This window comes from Budorcas taxicolor, chromosome 11 (assembly GCF_023091745.1).
Source record: "Budorcas taxicolor isolate Tak-1 chromosome 11, Takin1.1, whole genome shotgun sequence".
In the NCBI taxonomy this organism is placed as follows: Eukaryota; Metazoa; Chordata; class Mammalia; order Artiodactyla; family Bovidae; genus Budorcas; species Budorcas taxicolor.
The window spans coordinates 29,016,108-29,031,686 of record NC_068920.1 but is presented as its reverse complement, the minus strand read 5'-3'; the positions used below and the strand labels follow the sequence as shown (position 1 = coordinate 29,031,686).

Sequence of the window (15,579 nt, the reverse complement as noted above, 5' to 3'; positions counted from 1 at the left end):
TGAATACATGTACATTTTCTTACCACAACACTAATACAAGAAGCATTGCATTGCATCTCCTATATAGCACAGGCCACATGAGGTCAGCCTGCTCCTGGTGTCACAGCCAGGACCACACCCTGAACACAGGGCACCTCCGGCAGAAGAAGCTGGTGGGTGGGTTCTGCATCCAAGCCTTCAGATCCTGGGCAGGCCTGGCCTTCCGCTGCCATGCTCTGCTTCCTTGACTGGAAAGGGCCCAGAACTGCCTCCCAGGTGCTGTACTGGCTGGAAATTTTGGGTTTGAGGTGGGACTGCTGGGTGAGGTGAGGGTGGGAGCTTTAGCTCGCTACTGCTCAGCAAGACCTTTCAGCGCCTGGACACTCTGGGAGTGGGAAGCCTGCCGGTTCTTGGGCTGTGAGCAGGTGCTGCTCCCCACCAAATCGCATCTCTTCACCTGTAAAATGGATGCGTACACTAGCTCCTGGGAGATTGCAGCAGACAGCGGTGCCTCTCCGCTTACCCTGGTCAGCCTGTCACAGGCTCTGCCCACAGCGGGGATGTCTCCCCCACTGCACGCACCTTGGTTGGTCTGGTGTTTGGAACCGCTCGGCCCTGCGTCCAGTACGCTCCGATTACCTTGTCCACTACGGACCTGACAAGCCCACCTTACACTGATAAAAAAGCAGCATTGTAAAACTAAAGCTGCTCTTTTCATGAATTCAGTTTGTAAGTCCCACTATCACACCAGTTCAGATGTTTAGATGATACTTGCATGTCCACATTTGGCTAGACTTGAGCTAGTGAGCAGTGAAGAAAAAAAAAAAAAAGCCAAGAAAAACCAATTTTGGCAACCGGTAGTTGTTACAACGCTTCTACTGAAAAACTGGGTGGCTCTTAAAAGAGCCTTTGGAATCAAATATGAAAAACGCCCCTTTTTCGGGATCACTTGGAGCTGGTGTACTTAGTGACAGCCTTGGTGCCCTCAGACACCGCATGCTTGGCCAGCTCCCCGGGCAGCAGCAGGCGCACGGCGGTCTGGATCTCTCTGGATGTAATGGTCGAGCGCTTGTTGTAATGTGCCAGGCGAGACGCCTCGCCCGCGATGCGCTCAAAGATGTCGTTGACGAAGGAGTTCATGATGCCCATGGCCTTGGACGAGATACCGGTGTCTGGATGGACTTGCTTCAGCACCTTGTACACGTACACGGAGTAGCTCTCCTTGCGGCTGCGCTTGCGCTTCTTCCCGTCCTTCTTCTGGGCTTTAGTCACAGCCTTTTTAGAACCCTTTTTAGGGGCAGGAGCAGATTTGGCTGGTTCAGGCATAGCTAACAAACGAGTTAAAGTCCAATCAAAGTAAAAACGGTGCCGTTGTCACATTGGTCCTGATATTTGTAGAAGTTGTATGCAAATATGGTATGTAAAATTATGCAATCTGATTGGATACGTTTTGCTGATTAATATGGCGGTGTGCAAATTACGTGCTGTCAGGTTTCGTTTTTAATTGGTTGCTACCTTGAAGACACTTCAGCCAATCAAACGGCGTAAGTGACAATTCGGCTTACAAGTATAATTGCCTCTGATTTGTTAAGATAATTCGTGTTTCATTTTCTTTTGTTTTGCTCGTTGTGTTGGTTAGACTTAAAATGTCTGGACGCGGAAAACAGGGTGGCAAGGCTCGAGCTAAGGCCAAGACCCGCTCTTCGCGGGCTGGACTTCAGTTTCCCGTGGGCCGAGTGCACCGTCTGCTTCGCAAAGGGAACTATGCCGAGCGGGTCGGGGCGGGAGCACCGGTGTATCTGGCGGCGGTGCTGGAGTACCTGACGGCCGAGATCCTGGAGTTGGCGGGTAACGCGGCCCGGGACAACAAGAAGACGCGCATCATCCCACGTCACCTGCAGCTGGCCATCCGCAACGACGAGGAGCTCAACAAGCTGCTGGGCAAAGTCACCATCGCTCAGGGCGGCGTCCTGCCCAACATCCAGGCGGTGCTGCTCCCTAAGAAGACCGAGAGTCACCATAAGGCCAAGGGCAAGTAAACTGGAATATTCCAAGTTCTTGTTCCTTGAACATTCAATCTTAGCCAAAGGCTCTTTTCAGAGCCACCCACGTATTCATTAAAAGGGCTTACATTTTTTTTTTTTTTAAGCCGAATGCTTTATCAGGGCAATTTGTCCATCTTGGAAGTGCTGAAATATTGATGTCAGTATTTACACTTTAAAACGCCAAACTAATCACCCAGTTTAAAGTTAGAAAAAAAGAATTCCTCTTCTAAGTATGTGATCTACAGAAGCCTTGTATAACAAATAACTTGATTAATTCAACAGGTCCTCAGGGTTGTAAATCTTGAGAAAAGTGTTGCAATAAGATAATGAAGAGTAGATACTGAAAGTTGACATGGAGGTACAGTTAGTGACCTACAGGTTGTTAAAGCCACTCCTTTAGTACTTATCCCCTGTTGAAAGGAATTGTTTTGCATTATAACGGGATAAATTTTTCTGCAATTTACACTTTCACTTTTAATAGCCAGTCTCTACTAAGCTGGGCCCTAGTTAATTGTGAATAAGCATACAGTATTGCATAGCCTGGATTTAAAATTCATTTAGGTAGGGATTAATACAGGGTCACCTTGAGTTCAAGGAGCAAACAGTTACACTTGGGTTAATACAATAGGAAGTGTGAAATTATTCCATGTTTAATGTTTTTTTGTGCATTCTCGATAATTCTGTACAAAGAAATATTAAGAATCTCTAATAAGAATTGAACCCTGAACAGGCCCCAATCTGTGATTTGGGGTTGCTATCTGTCTCATAAAGCCGCTTGTCTCCCGTGAAGACAAAGTCCTCCTCTTTGAAAGAATATCTAACTAATATAGTTGGGTTTCGCATCTTCTAGGTAGAGGAGTTCAGAGATCGAGAGCTGGGGTTTCATTTGAGATAGAGGTAACCAGACCATCCAGACTGGGATGTAGTTACCCACAGAACGTTTCACTGTTAACCCAGTCTGTATTCATGGCAGTTATAGTAGTTAACGCCTTCAGTTCAGTTGAGTTCAGTCGCTCAGTCGTGGCCGACTCTTTGCGACCCCATGAATTGCAGCACGCCACGCCTCCCTTTCCATCACCAACTCCCAGAGTTCACTCGAACTCATGTCCATCGAGTCAGTGCTGCCATCCAGCCATCTTATGTTCTGTCATCCCCTTCCTGTCCTGCCTCCAATCCCTCCCAGCATCAGAGTGTTTTCCAATGAGTCAGCTTTTCACATGAGGTGGACAAAGTACTGGAGTTTCAGATTTAGCATCAGGCCTTCCAATGAACACCCAGGACTGATTTCTTTTAGAATGGACTGATTGGATTTCCTTGCAGTCCAAGGGACTCTCAAGTCTTCTCGAACACCACAGTTCAAAAGCATCAATTCTTTGGCGCTCAGCCTTCTTCACAGGCCCACTCTCACATCCATACATGACCATAGGAAAAACCATAGCCTTAACTAGATGGACCTTAGTTGGCAAAGTAATGTCTCTGCTTTTGAATATGCTGTCTAGGTTGGTCATAACTTTTCTTCCAAGGAGTAAGCTTCTTTTTATTTCATGGCTGCAATCACCATCTGCAGTGATTTTGAAGCCCCCCCACCCCCAAAAGTCTGACACTGTTTCCACTGTTTCCCCATGTATTTGCCATGAAGTGATGGGACCAGATGCCATGATCTTAGTTTTTGAATGTTGAGTTTAAGCCAGCTTTTTCACTCTCCTCTTTAACTTTCATCAAGAGGCTTTTTCGTTCCTCTTCACTTTCTGCCATAAAGGTAGTGTCATCTGCATATCTGAGGTTATTGATATTTCTCCTGGCAATCTTGATTCCAACTTGTGCTTCTTCCAGCCCAGCGTTTCTCATGATGTACTCTGCATAGAAGTTAAATAAGCAGGGTGACAATATACAGCCTTGATGTACTCCTTGTCCTATTTGGAACCAGTCTGTTTTTCCATGTCCAGTCCTAACTGTTGCTTCCTGACCTGCATACAGGTTTCTCAAGAGGCAGGTCAGGTGGTCTGGTATTCCCATCTCTTTCAGAATTTTCCACAGTTTATTGTGATCCACACAGTCAAAGGCTTTGGCATAGTCAATAAAGCAGAAATAAATATTTCTCTGGAACTCTCTTTACGTTTCCAAGATCCAGTGGATGTTGGTGTACTGAAGGAGGAACTCCCCAGGTCGGTAGGTGCCCAATATGCTACTGGAGATCAGTGAAGAAATAACTCCAGAAAGAATGAAGGATGGAGCCAAAGCAAAAACAATACCCAGCTGTGGATGTGACTGGTGATAGAAACAAGGTCCAATGTTGTAAAGAGCAATATTGCATAGGAACCTGGAATGTTAGGTCCATGAATCAAGGCAAACTGGAAGTGGTCCAACAGGAGATGGCAAGAGTAAATGTCGACGTTCTAGGAATCAGCGAACTAAAATGGACTGGAATGGATGAATTTAACACAGGTGACCATTATATCTACTACTGTGGGCAGGAATCCCTTAGAGAAAATGGAGTAGCCATCATGGTCAATAAAAGAGTCCGAAATGCAGTACTTGGATGCAACCTCAAAAACGACAGAATGATCTCTGTTCATTTCCAAGTTCACTCCTTAATAGTTTCTAAAAGGTGTTATGTCTTTCCACGTGTCTTTAGTCTCCCTTTTCCTAATATCTTAGAGATATTATCAGATCACAACCTATATGGGTGTAAAATCTGAAACTTTTATATATCATTAATATAGATTGCACTGTAATTCTAGGGATTCCTTTCTCCTATGGCCACAGCTCTCACTCCAAGCAAAAAATTGATACTGGTACATGATGGCTTGGAATGAACTGCAAGAGTCCATCCAGTGACTGCCAAGGGAAAGCCATTTAGGTCTTATGGGGAAGTTAGAGAAGGGTGGGTTTGGGGGCCTGGTTTGGCAGTTACAATAAAATTTCAGGCATTGCAGAGTACATCATGAGAAACACTGGACTAGAAGAAACACAAGATGAAATCAAGATTGCTGGGAGAAATATCAATAACCTCAGATATGCAGATGACACCAACCTTATGGCAGAAAGTAAAGAGGAACTAAAAAGCCTCTTGATGAAAGTAAAAGAGGAGAGTGAAAAAGTTGGCTTAAAGCTCAACATTCAGAAAACGAAGATCATGACTTCTGGTCCCATCACTCCACGGGAAATCAATGGAGAAACGGTGGAAACAGTGTCAGACTTTATTTACTGGGGCTCCAAAATCACTGCAGATGGTGATTGCAGCCATGAAATTAAAAGAAGCTTACTCCTTGGAAGAAAAGTTATGACCAACCTAGATAGCATATTCTAAAGCAGATACATTACTTTGCTGACACGACTGAGCGACTTCACTTTCACTCTTCAATTTCACTCTTCACTTTCATGCATTAGGAAATGGCAACCCACTCCAGCGTTCTTGCCTTGAGAATCCCAGGGACGGAGGAGCCTGGTGGGCTGCCGTCTATGGGGTCGCACAGAGTCGGACAGGACTGAAGTGACTTAGTAGTAGTAGTAGTAGTAGTCAAGGCTATGGTTTTTGTTGTGGCCATGTATGGATGTGAGAGTTGAACTGTGAAGAAGGCTGAGCGCCAAAGAATTGATGCTTTTGAACTGTGGTGTTGGAGAAGATTCTTGAGAGTCCCTTGGACTGCGAGGAGATCCAACCAGTCCATTCTGAAGGAGGTCACCCTGGGATTTCTTTGGAAGGAGTGATGCTAAAGCTGAAACTCCAGTACTTTGACCACCTCATGGGAAGAGTTGACTCATTGGAAAAGACTGATGCTGGGAGGGATTGGGGGCAGGAGAAGAGGGGGACGACCGAGGATGAGATGGCTGGATGGCATCACTGACTCGATGAACGTGAGTCTGAGTGACCTCCGGGAGTTGGTGATGGACAGGGAGGCTTGGCGTTCTGCGATTCATGGGGTCGCGGCGTCGGACACGACTGAGCGACTGAACTGAACTTCCAACTTCTGCTTTCATATGATCTCTGAACCCCTAAAGTGATGGTGCTCAATCCTATCACATACAACACTCTTCCTATAACAAATACTGTAACTACTTCTTTTCCTATACTTATACTGAAGTGGAATTTATAGATAATATAATCTACCAATACATATCTTAACTGTAATATAAAAAAGAAAATAAAAGGTATCTGTTAAAAGAGTTAAAAAAGAGAAATGTAGAAATTGATACAGAATTAGCCTTACTAAACTTGAATGAGAATATAAAAATAACTTGACCAATCACGTGCAACATGCGCCTTTTCAGAAAGTGATCAAAAGAAAGCCAGCCTCAAGTGCCAGATTTGAAAAATTTTATTCCATGAACAACATTAAGCATTGTGGTAATTTGTGTTAAATGCCACAGAACATTGTAAAAATAGCGATTCAAAAGAAGGCTCACGTCATCGGGGAGTGAACTTGTGTACCAATACCTTCACTGCGAGCCATAAGGAACAACTGACTTGTCCAATCAGAACGAGACTCTCTTTATATATACTGGAAGAAAGGGGCAGGGCTTCGTTTTCCCATCAGTTAGCGGCTTTTGGGAAATCTGTCATGGCTCGCACTAAGCAGACCGCTCGCAAGTCCACCGGCGGTAAGGCGCCGCGCAAGCAGCTGGCCACCAAGGCGGCCCGCAAGAGCGCGCCGGCCACCGGCGGCGTGAAGAAGCCGCACCGCTACCGGCCCGGCACCGTGGCCCTGCGCGAGATCCGCCGCTACCAGAAGTCCACGGAGCTGCTGATTCGCAAGCTGCCGTTTCAGCGGCTGGTGCGCGAGATCGCTCAGGACTTCAAGACCGACCTGCGCTTCCAGAGCTCGGCGGTGATGGCGCTGCAGGAAGCGTGCGAGGCCTACCTGGTGGGGCTCTTCGAGGACACCAACCTGTGCGCCATCCACGCCAAGCGCGTCACCATCATGCCTAAGGACATCCAGCTCGCCCGCCGCATCCGCGGGGAGAGGGCGTAGATGTTCTTTTCCCCGATAAGTAACCGAATTTCAACCCAAAGGCTCTTCTCAGAGCCACTACATTTTCTGGTAAGGAGTTGTATCTCCATTTCGAGCAAAGAGGAAACTTACCTCAAGAGGTATTATTACAAGCTCTTTAGTAAGAAGAGTTGGATGGCTCTGAAAAGAGCCTTTAAGAAACTTAATCCTTTTATTTTCCTACTTTCTGGGGGTCGCCTTTTTCGGCTGGACAGCTTTAACCTTGGCTACCTTGGGCTTATGAACTTTAGCCTTAACTGGATTCTTGGCTGCCTTGGGCTTGGCTGTCTTCACTTTTTTCGGGCTTTTGGCCACTTTCTTCGCCCCAGTAGCAGGTTTCGCCTTTTTCCATGTCGTCTTAGCGGTTTTCTTCGGGGTGGCCACACCCGTGGCTTTCTTGGGCTTCTTAGCCCCCCCAGCAGCCCTCTTGGGTTTGGCCGCGCCCGCCTTCTTCGCCTTGGGCTTGGTCTCCCCGGTGGCTGCCTTCTTGTTGAGCTTGAAAGAGCCGGAAGCCCCGGTGCCCTTGGTCTGCACCAGGGTGCCCTTGCTCACGAGGCTCTTGAGACCCAGCTTGATGCGGCTGTTGTTCTTTTCCACATCGTAGCCAGCGGCCGCCAGTGCCTTTTTGAGCGCAGCCAGAGACACGCCGCTGCGCTCCTTGGAGGCGGCGACAGCCTTGGTGATGAGCTCGGACACCGAGGGCCCGGACGCCTTACGCTTCGCAGCATTGGTGGACTTGCGGGCCTTTTTCTTCACAAGTGTCTTCTCCCCAGGAGAAGGAGCAGGTGGCGCGGCAGGTACAGTTTCAGACATGATTGTCGGTTTGGTTGCCTAACAGTTAAAAAGTAAAGTCTCAGGGTTGAGTAGCCAGGCCTCGGAGCGTCTCTGTATTTATACACACAGCGCCACTGCTCGCTGATTGGTTCCCAGCTGTCTTCATCTTGACAACAACCTAGTCTCAGCTCTGTCCCGGAATTGTGTTTGTTACAATTCAAGAAAGCAAAATATAAAAAATTTCCTGTGGAGGCATCACACCAAGTATATTCTACAATGAACCAGGACACCTCAAGGTTTGAGACTTTTGTGGTTACTTCCTCCAGTTTTTATCACGTCTTTTAAAGCCTTTTTCAAAAGCCCCTAACATTCGTGCAGATTCAGAGGTCAGAGGGACAACTTTTTGATTTTCTTTTAAAATACAAATCTTCTCTTTGTGTCTTCAATAACATACTCTCAGGTAACATTCTATAGATTCTTGGCTTTTCATGCCTTCAACACTGGCTTGATTCTCAGTGAGATTTGCCCAGAAAATCTGTTTCATATCAAGAGAAATAACACAGACACTTTCACTTCTCTACAAAAAGCTGTAGTAAAGGCTCCTTGGAATAGTAGCAATATCTGATAAGAAAACTCATTATTTAGTTTGAAAAAGTTTTATCATAGCTTCTTGTGACTATTTAGAGGGTTAGTTAATTTGGGGACTTTAGGCATTCAAAATCTTTCTAGGAAAATGGCAAAAGCAATAACCAATGAGCGTCTTGTCATGATAGTTGTGCCTGTGTTGCACTAGCTGATGGCAGAGAAGATTCATGTAAAGACTGCTTTATGGGTTTTAAAAATTATTTCATTTACATTGATTTTACGAAGAAGGATCACTTATTAAAATGTTCACAAGCTCTTGAGTTCTGACTTCTGTCCTGCTTCTGGAAGATAACTTTGGGAAAGTAAGTAACAATTGAGGAATATACACATGTACAACACTCACACACATACATAATTCCGTTAAGAGAGGGAAATTTAAAAGCATTTATATTCACTACTATGTTTCTTATTTAATCAAGGATATAAGTTTATAGGAAACACATTGTAGCTTATACTTTCTGTTCAATAGGAAATAGATTGGTGGTAAAAAGTAAAAAGAGCTTTGATTTTCTTCTTCACTTCTCAAACTATGTCTTTAACATATGTTTATTTTGAAGCTGCCATGGACTTCTTTGTATTTTTAATAAAGCTTATGAGCCCCTTTCCTGAATAGTGCTTTTTAGTGCTTAATTCATATACGATTACAAAGGAAAACAGTTATAATAAAATATCATTATCAAATTTATTAAAAAATCCAAATTGGTGAGGTATGCATGTGTTCTTTATTAATTCATCACATAACAAGATTACCCATACGACCAAGTTAAGAAGGTGTAATATATTTAAACAATATGAGAGATGGAGATTGACAGCTGAAACTTCGACTTGATATGAATATAGCTCAGGTCCTATCACCCACACTGTTTGTTGCCTGCATTCAGAATAGGAGGAAATGCTAAGGTTTGGTTGTAGTATAATAAAAAAGTTGGAGTTTTTGTTCTATACAATGATCTGAATCCATCTATATGTCCCACGTTAAGAACTCTATTCTAGAATTTGTTTCTGTGCACTGTACACTCATGGAGCAGCTTTGATAATCTTGGTTGTCCTCACAGACCATAGAGCTTTGATAAACTTTGTCCTCCTCACAGATCATGGAGAAAAAGCAAAAAAGAAAAAAATCTATCTAAGTCATCTGGAACTCAAAGGAATTAACCATTCATTAAATCTTTATGTGGGCTTCCTTGGTGGCTCACACAGTAAAGGAACTGCCTGCAATGTAAAAGACTGGGGCTTGATCCATGGGTGGGGAAGATCTGGAGGAGGGAATGGCTACCCACTCTGGTATTCTTGCCTGAAGAATTCCATAGATAGAGGAACCTGGCGGGCTATAGTCCATGGGGTCACAGAGTCAGACAGGACAGAGCAACTAACACATTAAAAAAAAAATCCAAAATTTTATGTTATTTTGTGGAATCCTCAAAGGAAGATTTTAGTAAATTAATTACTTAGACTTTCACTTTAGAGGCATGAATTTTGAGTGGAGTTGAAAGAAGACAGGATACTGTAATATGTCATAATAAATAATGCTGAGTAATTGCCACTTTGCAGATGTTTAAAAAAAGTTGTATTGTCTCTTTTAAATTTCAGTGCTCTATAATTTACACTTTCTTATACATTTAAAAGGAAAAAAAAATGTATAGACTGCTCAAGGTCACAAACCAGTACGTGGAGCAGTCTGTCTCCAGAGCTTGACTGGAGTAATGCCACCGGCTTGCAGAAATAGAATGTGGTTACAGATATAATGCCAGATACAACCTGTTTGCAAATTAATTTATAATCATGCCACAAATTTTAGGCTTACAGCCCAATAAGTTTTTTTAAATTCACTTTCGGATATACATATTTATAAATCACCAGTGTAGCACTCAACGGATGTTTAAATCCATAGTTAAAGCACTTAATAAATGACAATAGCATGAGCTATCTGATTATTTCATACTCTAAGAAGTCTGAAATACAAGTATCAGGCTGCTTTCGGGAAAGTGTATGAACTGTTGCCTCACTTAATGACTGCCCGTTTTGTAGGCACGCACAAACACAGATATCCATAAATAGGAAAAAAATTTATATTCCATCTCCATGATCCAGTCGCAACAGGCGCCTTGTCTAGCTGCTAAGCTGTGACCAAGCGACAAATAAGCGAAGGGCGGGAACCGAATGTGGTTACCGCCCCTGCTCTTGCAGTTTTCAAACAGGTCCGTTCAGTTACTATAAATATTCTAAAAGGCACTTAAGCCTATTCACTGTTTAATCTGCAGCTCAATAATGTCTGGTCGCGGTAAAGGCGGAAAGGGGCTCGGGAAAGGTGGTGCTAAGCGCCATCGTAAAGTTCTGCGAGATAATATCCAGGGTATCACTAAGCCAGCCATTCGTCGCCTGGCACGTCGTGGCGGTGTTAAACGGATTTCTGGGCTCATCTATGAGGAGACTCGCGGGGTGCTAAAGGTGTTCCTGGAGAACGTGATCCGGGACGCGGTCACCTACACCGAGCACGCCAAGCGCAAAACTGTCACCGCCATGGACGTGGTCTACGCGCTCAAGCGCCAGGGACGCACTCTCTACGGCTTCGGCGGCTAAGTTCGAGGCAGCCGTTTGGCATAGGCTAATAAAACCAAAGGCCCTTTTCAGGGCCACTTACCCACTCACTTAAAAGAGTTTTGCACTTTATGATACGGTACAGAGATGTTTAGGCTGCCACTGCTTTTAGTCCATAGGCTTACATTGACTTACATTACCACCCCATCTTCTCCCGCCACCCAGCGTTTCCGATTAGTTGCAGACCACCAGAGGTTATCAACAACCTGAAGTTGAATTCCTATTTAATATACTTGAACTGTACACTTAGCGGGTTGTAGTTAAGAGGCCAGCTCAATGCGGTAGACTGCACAGCCGTTAGTGAAAAGCTGAAAGGCGTCTAGAAATAAAAGGTAAAGTCTGATGCTAGGAAAATGGGAGAACCTAGATAGGCATTTTTGAACTGAAAAAACAGCATGCTTTCTCGGACATAACAATAAAAGGGAGTGTGTGATCGTAAAATATTTTGAAGACTGTGAAATTCTACTACAGAAAACTACTTGGTAATTAAGATTGTAAGTCGACTGTGTATATTATATTTATATAGAGAGTAGTTAGGGTTCTTGAGTTTTAAAGTGGAATGGAGACAGACTGACTTGTCTTTGCTTCTCTGAACTGTCCTCCCATTCCAAAGGATCTCTTAATTGAACCTTTCATTAAGGTTGATATAAGTGCTTCATACAAAAAATACAGGTTTATGTTCCCACTCCAGTATTGTTACCTGGAGAAGCCCCGTGGACCGAGGCCCCTGGTGGGCTACAGTCCATGGGGTTGCAAAGAGTTGGACACCACTGAGCAACTAAGCACACTGCACGCGTTTACAAAGTTGTTATTATGTTGGCTCTAAATATTTAGAGTTTAAATATTTAATAATCTAGTCCCTTGCACTGCAAGGAGATCCAACCAGTCCATCTTAAAGGAGATCAGTCGTGGGTGTTCATTGGAAGGACTGATGTTGAAGCTGAAACTCCAATACTTTGGCTACCTCATGTGAAGAGCTGACTCATTTGAAAAGACTGATGCTGGGAAAGATTGTGGGCAGGAGGAGAAGGGGACGACAGAGGATGAGATGGTTGGATGGCATCACTGACTAGATGGACACGGGTTTGGGTGGACTCTGGGAGTTGGTGATGGACAAGGAGGCCTGGCGTGCTGCGGTTCATGGGGTTGCAGAGTCGCACACGACTGAGCGACTGAACTGAACTGAACTGAATCTATGCCATTGAATAAATAGTTTATTACGTTTTCAAGAAATAATCTCAATACCGTTCCTCAGAGATGAAAAGGAGAAGGAAATCTCGTGCACAGGGATGCTATTTTCTCTCTCGTTGGATAAGTCGTTTAAACCTCTGTATTACTGTTTCCTTATCTGTGAAGTGGAGATAACTTTAATTCCTATCTTATAGTTTCAGGGGTGGATGACATTAAATAGTACTTCATATTTCGGCCACTGCCTGTCACATAGTAAATGCTCTATGTTTTGGGTGTTGTTATTTGCATTATTGGTATTCTTATTTCTCATGACATCAAAGAGACACGGAGAAAAATAAAGTGGCATTTGAACCATGATGACATACATTTGAAGTCTTGAATAACCATTTTCTATATTTGTGGGCTTTAGCAAACTGCTAACCACTGTTCCTTTATCTGTAATGTAGGAGTAAATTCATATTTTTGTGAGGATTGAGTGAAATAACGTAGGAATATGTTTATGTATATGTTAACAAATATAGTTTATATTTGTTCTTAAGAAATTTCTTTTGTATCTAAACATAAAAAAAATAATTCCAGATAATTAAAAAAGCTTTCTAGAAAGTTAAATTTGCTGATTATATTTAAGGAATTACTGAACACTTAGGCCTTTTTCTTCAGTCCCTTTTTTTTTTTCAATTTTACGAAAACAAATCTGATTAATCCAGGTGGGCAGATGCCTACATCAATCAAATATGATGGCCCAAGAGAGAAGGTAACAAGATAATGGCCATACATGGAGCTCTGTCCTAAGTAGAGTTGTTTCCAGGCCATAAACTCATTTTTACCACCCAGAAACTCCTGTGTTAGCTTTTTCTTCACCATATAGTAGATGTTCTCAAAACTTACTACATAAAGAGCATCTTTATTTGCTGGGAATTTTTTTTGTAAGCCAAATTCTCACAGCTCCCCAGAGCTAATGAAACAGAAACTTTGGAAATGGGGCCAGCAATCTATCCTTTAACAAGCCATGTTGGTGATTTTGATGTATACTCAAGTTTTTTATAGATTCAGTACACAATTCAGCTCTTGGGACTTGAATGTACAAGGAACTTGGTGGATGTACCTTCTGTCTAGAAGGTTCTTACATCAGGCAGTGCATGTGCCATCTCAAAGGTCATTTGCCCTCTTTCCTTACTAATACAATCTCAGTTTTTTTAAGGTCTCCATTTTCTCCCTGCTTTGTGCTCCAGGAAAAGCAGAGTCCCTCTCTTAGTCTCAGGAATGGGGTTCTGATTCCACCCAAGTCCCTCAGTATTGAATAATGTGAGGGAGGGAGGTGAGGGTGGGTATACAGCCAGTTGTTTGTGGCTCTGAGAGCCTTAAACAGTGGAGTTCAGCTTCCCCAAGGATGTAGTCATTAGGCTGAAACTGGAGTTGCTGGTCAATAAACTGTGTATATGCTGGGGATTCATGTGGAATCAGGAACATTTCAGGCAAAGAATAACTGCAGAAGCCTGGAGACTGGAGAAAGAGTCCCACAGTTTAAAGGATGTAGGGGAAGGAGGTTGGTGGGAACCCCCCCCCCCCCCCCCAAAAAAAAAGAAGAAACACAAGACAAAAATAGAGAGAAAAGAAATCCTTTCCGTTTGGGCTGGAGAGAGATGAGGGCCAGACTTTGCAGGGCTTGTGGCCATAGCATAGATTTTTTTATTTCTGTGAGATGGGGGATCATCCAAAGGCTGTGAGCAGGTAAAATTAAAACACACACACACACACACACACACACACAAATGAAACATAAAGCCCCCCACGGTGACTCTGGAATAGAAACCAAATTCACTATGAACAGAAGAGTTTCAGTATCACCTCAAACTCAAAGCAAGGTGATCAGAATCAGTCCAAGAGCAATTGTAATTTGACAACCTGAAAATAAACTGGTTTGTATCCTTGTGCTTATATATTTTTTTTTACCTTTTTGAGACAATAAAAGGGAGCTCGGATAGACTGGCCAGGGAGGCCACCTAGGATTATTTCTAAAGAACAATAATAGCAGTTCTTGGGTGGATTTGGCATTTCCATGTGTGGGTGAGGTGCCCTTAACCGAACCCTTCATTCCTAACTTCCAAAAGGACCCCTTTAATTTGCAGTTTCCAGAAATATGAGGAAGAGTCCTGCCTTTTATCTTTCAGGATTTATTCTCTTGAGCATAAACCATAGGCTTTCAAACCTCGGTATTTGGCTCACAACGTTAAAAAGCATCTTTACATCCACAGTTCTCCTTGTTTGCGTTCTGACCCGGCCCTGAGGACTCCTCTTCTTTGTCACCAGGATAGCTGCCTTTTCTGAACTGAGCGCGGGGAGGACTGGAAGCAGGATAGGGGGATGGGCTCCGAAGATCGAGGTGACCGGACGGACTGGAGAGATTGTTAAGAGACAGGTTTCATAGTATGTGGCCGCACCAGTGAGAAGACTGAGTAGGCTGAACACAGAATTCTGTGAACTTTGCAAGTCTAGTTTGTAAAACGAGTCAGGAGATTGGGATGATTGTATTCTTAAAAAAAAAAAATCTAATGACGAAAGCCTCTTTAAAATCCAGGAGGAAGAGAAAATTAAAAAAAAGATAACTATTGTTCCCTTACTGGAGAGTTGCCGCCACCAAACATGTAAAGAATCTTAGATAAAACTAGAAAGCCCTAGGCAAAGGGCTAGGGGTAGGCGAGAGGGAGTAAAAGGAATTAGTAGGAGTAGTGAAAGTCAGTCGTGTCCGACTCTTGCGACCCTATGGGCTGTAGCCCGCAAGGTTCCTCCGTCCATGGGATTCTCCATGCAAGAATATTGGAGTGGGTTGCTATTTCCTTCTCCAGGGGATCTTCCCGATCCAGGAATCGAACCAATGTCTTCTGCATTGCAGGCAGATTCTTTACCGACTGAACTAGGAGGGAAGCTCTGGATCCACACAAAAGAACCTGGGTGGAGACCCGCAACGTCATACTTACGAAGTTCCGGTTTTAGAGAGCGGGATTTTCAAACCTAAATGTTGCCTGTAGAATTCGGCAGGGTGACGGTTTAGATATAACCAAGATCAGAGATTCATAAAGTGCCTGTAGTAGCCAACGGATCACCCTATACAAATTTCATTAAGATAACCTGGAGCTCCAAGAATTGGGGGTCAGATTATTTCAGCCGACGTTCAGTTAGGCTGCTGGGGACCTTTGTAAGCGGAACCATTGGTAGAAAGTAGTGCTTTGGTAAATACGTGTTATCCTAAACACTGATTGAACGGCTCGTATTCACAGCAGTACGCAGCTCTGATGGTGAAAACATGAGATGGCTCTGAAAAGAGCCTTTGGGTTTTATAGTTACTACAAATATAT

General features: G+C 43.7%; 5 protein-coding genes across 6 annotated transcripts in view; 3 read left to right on the top strand and 2 right to left on the bottom strand.

The window, feature by feature from the left end:
• LOC128055185 (histone H1.4-like) overlaps positions 1-7,857 on the bottom strand; it is a 63,843-nt gene extending 55,986 nt beyond the window's left edge. For both annotated transcript variants that reach the window (XM_052647599.1, XM_052647598.1), the window contains exon 1: positions 6,833-7,857. In XM_052647599.1, the coding sequence (XP_052503559.1) occupies positions 7,196-7,828 (633 nt within the window). In that variant the 5' untranslated portion in view covers positions 7,829-7,857 and the 3' untranslated portion in view covers positions 6,833-7,195. The remainder of the gene's footprint in view (positions 1-6,832) is intronic.
• Positions 925-1,305, bottom strand: LOC128055209 (histone H2B type 1-C/E/F/G/I). Its single transcript, XM_052647622.1, has one exon. The coding sequence runs from the start codon at positions 1,303-1,305 to the stop codon at positions 925-927; it is 381 nt and encodes a 126-aa protein (XP_052503582.1).
• On the top strand, positions 1,626-2,018 carry LOC128055193 (histone H2A type 1). Its single transcript, XM_052647604.1, has one exon. The coding sequence runs from the start codon at positions 1,626-1,628 to the stop codon at positions 2,016-2,018; it is 393 nt and encodes a 130-aa protein (XP_052503564.1).
• LOC128055518 (histone H3.1) lies at positions 6,587-6,997 on the top strand. Its single transcript, XM_052648113.1, has one exon. The coding sequence runs from the start codon at positions 6,587-6,589 to the stop codon at positions 6,995-6,997; it is 411 nt and encodes a 136-aa protein (XP_052504073.1).
• Positions 7,858-10,702: 2,845 nt separating the features above from the next.
• Positions 10,703-11,014, top strand: LOC128055210 (histone H4). Its single transcript, XM_052647624.1, has one exon. It carries the CDS (start codon positions 10,703-10,705, stop codon positions 11,012-11,014), a length of 312 nt encoding a protein of 103 aa, XP_052503584.1.
• Positions 11,015-15,579: the final 4,565 nt, after the last annotated feature.

Bases quoted from the DNA above. Each gene is read 5' to 3' on its own strand.
- LOC128055209 (XM_052647622.1), bottom strand. From the start codon at position 1,305: ATGCCTGAACCAGCCAAATCTGCTCCTGCCCCTAAAAAGGGTTCTAAA.
- LOC128055193 (XM_052647604.1), top strand. From the start codon at position 1,626: ATGTCTGGACGCGGAAAACAGGGTGGCAAGGCTCGAGCTAAGGCCAAG.
- LOC128055518 (XM_052648113.1), top strand. From the start codon at position 6,587: ATGGCTCGCACTAAGCAGACCGCTCGCAAGTCCACCGGCGGTAAGGCG.
- LOC128055210 (XM_052647624.1), top strand. From the start codon at position 10,703: ATGTCTGGTCGCGGTAAAGGCGGAAAGGGGCTCGGGAAAGGTGGTGCT.